This window comes from Malurus melanocephalus, unplaced genomic scaffold (assembly GCF_030028575.1).
Source record: "Malurus melanocephalus ecotype Western Australia unplaced genomic scaffold, MMel_1.1 scaffold_253, whole genome shotgun sequence".
In the NCBI taxonomy this organism is placed as follows: domain Eukaryota; kingdom Metazoa; phylum Chordata; class Aves; order Passeriformes; family Maluridae; genus Malurus; species Malurus melanocephalus.
In genome coordinates, this window is record NW_026623485.1 from 334,165 (window position 1) to 342,225 (window position 8,061).

Sequence of the window (8,061 nt, forward strand, 5' to 3'; positions counted from 1 at the left end):
TAATTGGGAATGAACTTGTTTCCTATTAAAATAAGCAATCATAAAGGCTCCTATGCAGTAATTTTCTAAAGTTCAGATGTATGCAGAACCAGATCTCCAGATGCTGTGGTAACTTCAGAGTCCAGTGAGGTGCTATTCTTAAGCACGACTGCTGACAGAGCCYGGTCAGCACAATTATTTGGTGAAATAAAAGTAGCAAAGACAGAAATCCATGCCAAATTCTTAATTCTCATGGGAATACAGCTCYACTACTTCCTCCAGAGACCTGTCGTGCAACTCCTCTAATCTGACATAGGCTCACTTAAGCCAGGCTTGTAGCAACTTCCAATTTACAGTAAGCAGAAGCGAGCACTGGTGGCATGCTACCAAATCCAAACCTCCTGCTTTATGCTGATTATTAGCTGCCCAAATACCTCAATGAATCGACAATAATTTAGGGTAGAAGATAAATTTCAAGGTGTCATGTCCAACCTGCAGGGCTGCTCTGGGGTGCTTGACAAGGTACGAGTAAGGTACGAATATTCACGCTTCTAATTTAGTTCCACACTGTCTGAAAATTAATACAAGTTATTTGTACACAAGGAATTAAAAACTGTTTTAACTAATTCTAGGTTACAATTTAATAATCTATGTYATAGAATCAGRGAATATTCTGAGCTGGAAGACATGAAGGTCATCAAAACCAACTCCTGACTCCAGGCAGGGCAACCCAAAAGTTAAAACCATACAGCCAAGGGAAGTGTTGTCCAAACACTTTTTGAATGCTGGCAGGCCTGGGGCCATGACCCACCCTAGGGAGCTCATTCCAGTGCTTGACCACCTTCTCATTTCAGCTCAGACTTCAGAAGAACTGTGTGAGAATCTAAGCAGACATTATTTTGTATAGTACCTGTTGATAAAAAGGTTTCATGGGTCTGGATTGGGAGAAAATACACAAAGGAACAACACACCAGCAGGGATGCTTCAGTTTTATTTACTCAGCAAACATTTTTCCATGTGATTTTTAAATGCCATCCAAGAACTAATTAGGATTATTAGATGCTGGCTCTTTTTTGTGATGAAGGTTTTTGCTAACAGGATCCTTTTTCCAGAAATGAAGACCTTTGGCTTATTAAGGTATCCCAGTTCAGGTAAGTACAGTTGCTAATTTCACCCACAATTAAAGTGTATTTACAACAGTGCACATTACAGTTATTCTACAAAGGGTAACACTCTATMTAAATTTGTCCTACACACCCAGGATTTCACTCTTACAGTATTAGAGGTGCCTTCACCTGTTCAGCCATCTCCTTTCCCAGCAGGGTTTCCACAATGGCCAGCCCAAACTCGAAGCTGGTGCCAGGCCCACGGCTGGTGAGGATATTCCCGTCCTTCTCCACGCGGCTCTCCGAGTAGGAGTAGTGTGCTTGGGGGAACACAACAGGAGGAGGAGGGTCAGCATCCAGCACAGTGCCCACAGCTGCCACAGAGAGCAGGGATGTGCCCTCTGCACCACCTCTGAGCAGCACAGTGCCCACAGCTGCCACAGAGAGCATGAGGATGTGCCCTCAGCACCATCTCTGAGCAGCTCAGCCCTGCCTGCCATCCTGAGGGAAGCACCTCATTCCCAAGGACCTCATTCCCAAGGTATGGGAATGCCCCTCTGACTAAAAGCTCCTCAAGAAGCACTCACTGAGYCTGTCAACTCCTGTGAGGTCACTTTTGGAAGTCAGACTGATTTTGTGAAGCTGTTCACACATTTTTTTCCCCAAATGCACACAGAAGGAATTGGGGGAACCCATCTCCTGCTCACTGCCAGACTCATTAATGCTCACAGAATGAATTCTTAGTGTTTAACCATCACTTCCCTTAGACAGGATAAAGAAGTGGAGCCATGAGCTGCTCACAGAACCAAAGCACTGCTCACAGGAGAGCAGGAAAGGTTCTCCCAGACTGTGCTCTTGAGACCACTGAGGCAAAGAACCAAAAGGGCAAGAGATGGCTCAGCCTCAAGAGGATAAGGCAATAAATGCTCCTAACATGACAGCAACAGTAGAATTTGCCCAAGGATGAGAATATTAATACAGCCCTCTGTTTTCTAGGGCTATGGACTCAAATCAGAAAGACAAAGTAAGATTAAAAAAGCACTTTTCCTTTCTTTAAATTATGGGTTCAGGTAAACAAAACAAAAAAAAATAAAAAAAGAGAAAATCTGAGATGGGTTTGGACAGAAACATACCTCCATTCATCATTTTGTCTTTGGCCAAAGGATGAGTTGTGACTTTGCTTCCATACCCTATCCCATGTGCCAGAAGGGCAGTAGGACCTGTAACAACACAAAGTTGCACCAATGAGGAATTGCCTTCTGCAACAAACACTTCTAAGAACAGACATTTGGGCACTGGGATCTCCTGGGGCCAAAGCTCACTGTGGGCAGATTACTTTTTATAAAAACTGCTGCCAGCCCTATCTCTGAGGCCTGAAGCCTCAAAAAGAACACAGCTGTGTTCTCTCTCACAGTTCACATAGATGTCCTACCCATGACTGTGCTGCCTTTGAAGGAGTGGAGAACAATCTATTGCCAGATAATATATTTTATTTAAAACTGCTTGACACTAAGAAACAAAGGGGCTGCATTTCAATCTGAACATTAACTACCTACAATTACTTTACAACTGTGTTAAACCTTGAATTTAGAGACTTAACAGATTAAAACAAGTCTCTACATGTTGCAGTTGTGTGCCAGTTTTGGACAGATCATGAGCTAACTGTTTGGCTTATGGTTTCAWGAGTTTCTCTTTTCATACTTCCTCCTTAGCTTGAATTGAGGAAAGAATTTGTGTCAAGTGCTGGGTCATCAGACAGGAAATCCTTACGGGAATTCCAAAAGAAACTGAAAGCAGGATTTGCCTGGGTTTCACCTCTGTGCATTTGTTTARTTCTGGATTTAGTACAGGAAATAACCACTCCTGTGCTCAGTTGGAATGAGCTCTAAGAATCATCCTCATTACAAGCAAAGGCTTTTATTGGGCAAGGGTGAATTTGGATTGGTCTGCAAGAGACAGATAAGGAAACAGAAGACCATCATTGCCAAGTTTAACCTCAACAAAGAAGAAAGGCAACAAAAAAACACCCAGCAATGTACCAGGAAACTAAAGTGAAAATCCCCTCCTAGAACACACTGACTCCCTCTTACCCACTCATCATCTCTTTCACTCTGAGCTTCAGGTCCCTTGACCAACCTTGAGCTGGACTATTGGCAAATGTTCATCTTGCTTTTTAAAATACAAATCTTACAAAGTTAATGATCTGGATACCAAGCTGTGCAGATTACCCAAGCAGATAACCCTCTCCTCAAATCAAGTCCATTTTTTGCTGCAACTCAGGAAGGGTGAGACTGTAATTCTATATTTCTGGCCTTCTTTCTGAAGCTAAAGGGCAGGAGTGGTTATGTGAGATAAATTTACAGCAATGACATTCTGCCAGTGCTGTGTACTTGCAGAAAGATCACTAGAATAAGCATATACTTTTCACACTACCTTTCCCTTTTTATTTTAAAGGCAGTAACAAAGCTGATTGGAAGGAACTGGGTAACAAGCAGAGCTTGMAGGATAAGTGTTCACAATTATTTTAGAGACTTCCCTGTTATTAAATTTACAAAGCATTCAGATGCTGAAAGGTATACATATATATATATAGGAACAAATCTCCACTCCTTAATTACAGGAATACAGATTTCTAGAACGGGAAACCATCTTCATGCTTCTTCAAAATATCCAAATACCTTACAAAGCAAGACACTTTGTTAACTCACCTGCACATATAGCAGCAATCAGGCCTTTTCTGCTTTCCTGGTCCTTCAAAATRTCTTTCACAGCAGCAGACTGTATGAAGAAACATCATAAGTCATTGTTTAGAGTTGGATATTTGAAGCACAGTTGAAACACTTTCAACTGAAAATTCTGTGAAACAGAATATGTTTTACCCAGAAAACTAAATGGCATCTCCCCACTGTGCCTCAGGATAGAGGGCAATGARAACATCAAGGAGAGATAAACTGAAACCAAGACATACTTGCTCCACAACGAAAGAGAAAGGAAATCAGAAGGAAACTGCAACAAGTATTTGACATAAAAGCTGGTTAACCCATGGCCACAGAAAGTTGTTTSAAAACKTCACAGGACAGAAGAATATTCATAMGATASCTCCTGACAGTCTCTGTCTTTCTCAAGAAGATTTATATAGAATATCTGTCTCATATTCAAGGGTTTACAAACTCTGTGATACCAGCTAAATACTGGTTGATAGATCAATTTGTTTGCCTGCATTCCATGAGGAATTTATATCACTACTGCAACAGTTTTGCAGCAGGGACAGAATTCTGCAAAGCAGCAGAGTCWCTTGGGTTTGGACAGTTTTGTGTCYCGGGGAATTAAATCTTCATTGGCAATTGTTTCATYTTCATATGAACAGAGATCTTCCCACAATGCACAACAGCATTCCATTTACTAGGTACTCAAGTCCAAGRAGTGACCCAGCTGTCCCACCTAGGAAGTTACAAAAAGGCTTAAGACCATTAACTATTAGTATACTGATCTATTCAGAAAAGAATTTTGAGGTGCTGAACTGAATCTACAGGATTACTAGCAAGTGCTGACCACACCACTACTCATGAGGATGCCCATGAATTTTTAAAATGACAAAACTTTACCTCAGACAAGTTTTGAGCTCCAAGGTTACCCCCAGGCAGGACCACGACATCGTAAGGCCCCTAAACAAAGAGAAAACTGTTCTGTTGAAGAGAGTCTGATATTGAAGAGAGTCTGATACATACATTACACTATTTGAAGACAATTGCAGCTGACTGAAGTGAAAGGAAAGAAATCTACCTTTTCTTTCACTGAACAACACTTTGTGATCAGAGAACCAGTTCCAATAATGGAAAAAAAACTATTTCCTGTTCCAAGAAAAGCCTTTATTATCAAAATATTTATTATCAATAAAGTCTCTCACAGAACTAACTTTTAAGCCTAGTGCACTACAAAGCTTCAGCAAGCAACAGCTTTTGTGTTGTAAAGACAAAGGGYTYTGCTCCAACCTTACTGTACAGGTCTTACTATAACAYTGTTTAGCTTCCCATCAGAACTTTTCAGTTGGCCCAAATCACAGTATTTTGTTGGGTCAGCTAATGGGAAAAATAAAGCTCTGTGACTGATGCTCTGCAAAAGCAAATACCTGTGCAGAATTAATAAATCTGTCTGAATCTAAACGTTACCTGCTTTAAAGCAGGACAACACTGAAGGGGAGCACAGTGGCATGTGCAGTTCTCCARTTCAGTGCTATGCAGAGCTAACACAACACGTAACAGATGCCTAGAGATAATGCACAAACTTCCCAAATTCACCTCAGAACCTGTGAAAAAAGGCTATCCTGGCCATTATTTCAGAATAGGGTGATGACCAACCTCTTTTCTGGCATCTTCAAGACTGGCATCAGGACAAATGAAGACATCTCGACTGCACTGCACTGGTTCTTTTCCTGTTAGGCCTGCAACAGTCACCTTGATCTAACAGAACAACAAATACATCATCAGAAATCAAGAATTTTGGGCATTTTCTAGTATGTTTGTTTTTAAGTAGTATATAGAACAAACAAAGCACTACTGAAAGTTTGCTCCTCGTATGCCAGCCAAAATTGAGATGGAATGACAAAGRTGATGGGAGAAGGTAATTTTTATTTTAGTAATTTCTGTACAAGTGAAGTTGGTGTGTTTATTTAAAGTCTTATTTTCATTCCTAATGAGATTGTAACAGTGTACTACTACAACTGCAGGAGTGACAGTGTGAGGAATCACAACAGCCACAACTCTAGTTAATAACTGAATTTCCAAAGTAGCTCACGAAAAGCTATGCAATGTGATGAGCTGTAATGTACTGAGCTGTTCAGACTCCTACAAAAGAGGCACTTCCAGTAACTGTGCATGTAAGCAGCCATCAGACAGAGTAGCATTTACCTGAAACATCTGCCCTAGTCCAGTTCTTTGAAAGGTTACCCTTTTTGAAAGGTTACCAAAAAATGTCAGTTGTCAGGCATGCTCATTAGGTGCATGACATGAATATTTGTTAACCAATAGGATGGTAAGGGTAAATTTTCACTTCACACAGCAAACCACACACTGAATTCCTAGCAATGAACATCAACTTGAGGCAAAAATATCCCTGAGGCCACGCACTCAGAGAGATTTTTCAGTGTCTGCATACTCACCCCAGCCCTTCTCATAACATCAGTGGGGATGACTGTTTCCATCTCCTCTGCCCCTTTTGCCAGAATCACCAATGCTCTCTTCGAGGCCATTTCTTAAGGGGTTGCTATGAGGGAGATGGTTGTGAAGGAAGGAGCTGAGGGGGCTAGAAAGACACAATGTGGTTAGAAGGCAAATCCCCTTGTACAAATCCTTCCTGATGCTGAAATTTAACAGTAATTTGTACTTTTGCATTCTCTTTCCTTTAAACCACCTGAAAATGGATCACTAGCTTTAAYCTACATTTATAGCAATCCTGTTTAATTAAAGAGCTTTTTAAAAAGAATGCCTTATGATATTAAAAGATTAAGGCACTTGTGCAGTGGCAGGCACAGCCCATCAGCACCAGACGAGGAAGCAGCTTGGCTTAATCAAAACCTWGACCTGTGTCTGCCAGAGAGGGGGACTCAGGGTGGGTGGCAGAGCTGTTTTCAATTTGCACACCCTCGCTCATTCCGAGACGATTGACTCCTACCCCCCAGGTCAGCACTTACAAAAAGGGCTTGCATGAGCTTTGACCTCATGTCTGGTTTTTAGTTTCCACACAGCATGCTTCATGAAGAGTTTCCTGTGACTTAATAATGACTCGACCCCTGCAAAATCTCACCAATAGATTTTCTGGGTTATTTCACAATTTTGTGGGGGAAGRAACACATCTGCACATGTGTGATGGGGGAGCAGACCACAGGATTTAGCAAATGGAACAAACTAGGCTGAAGACTTTTTTTTTTTTAGCTTCTACGTTCAAGTTGAGGTGAATGGCCAAATTTCCATTTGAAGGTTAAGTTAAAATAACTTTACATCATGTAAAATACTAACAGACTAACTCATACAGGTCTGAGAGAAGTCTGTGAAAACATCTGYGGTGTGAGAAGGCATTTCACAGGTTGCTACTTTAGAAGACAGAGATTTTTGTCCTATGCCGAAACCTTCCATCCAGAAACAAACTTAGTTATTATGAGCACCTGGGAGCTGCTCATAAAATGTGATACACATTTAGGTGCCTACACAATAAAAACATCCTCACCTTGCTGCAATTTAATCTGTTTTCAGGTTTGCCGCCTACTGGGAGCCTCCTTTAGAATGATGTTATTTCTAGGATGCAATAATATACAGTACAACATCCTGCAGAATGCTGAACCAGCCCAAGCAGAAAAATTCACTGTGTCAAAGCAGACAAATTCACTGTGTCAAATCCTACTTTCAGGGCAGCTTTATGTACTGTCAGTGCAAAGCCAACTGATCAAGTACACTCAAATCACAGGTATTAGCAATAACTTCAGAACAACTTAGAGCTTCTTAATAACTTGTGTTGAAGGTACACATTGACTGCAAAGTTTTCATATGAACTTGACCAACTCGCAAAAGACTATCCGAACAGGCACAATTCAGAAATACTGCATTTGCTTTTTACTAATAAAAATACTTCTGTATCACTGCCTTTCAGTATTTCTTTAGACAAAAACAAGCATCTCGTCCAGAAACCTTTACTCTTTCTCCTAGTTTAGCAAAATGAAGTCTCTCTACAGTGCCTTTAGACGTTCATAGTACAACACTACCAAATTCCTGAGCATCAGTATTGTTCTTCATGTGAGTGCACAGATAAATACCCGACTTGCTAGCATAGAAAGACAATTAATTGACAAGCCAGAACTAAGTCACACAGACCTAACAGACACTTCATTTAACAAGCTACCTGCACACAGTAAATGCCAGTGTCCCGTTTGCACCCCACTGCAGCAAAGGCCGCCTCAAACCTTATCAGCCAAAAGTATTGCCCT

The 8,061-nt window shown here is 41.0% G+C and overlaps 1 protein-coding gene across 1 annotated transcript; it reads right to left on the reverse strand.

Moving 5' to 3' along the window:
• Positions 1-927: 927 nt before the first annotated feature.
• PARK7 (Parkinsonism associated deglycase) lies at positions 928-6,415 on the reverse strand. Its single transcript, XM_057375641.1, has 6 exons — positions 6,244-6,415; positions 5,444-5,545; positions 4,691-4,750; positions 3,794-3,863; positions 2,219-2,305; positions 928-1,405 (listed from the first exon to the last, which is right to left on the reverse strand). Exons 1-6 carry the CDS (start codon positions 6,331-6,333, stop codon positions 1,251-1,253), a joined length of 564 nt encoding a protein of 187 aa, XP_057231624.1. The 5' UTR covers positions 6,334-6,415; the 3' UTR covers positions 928-1,250.
• Positions 6,416-8,061: the final 1,646 nt, after the last annotated feature.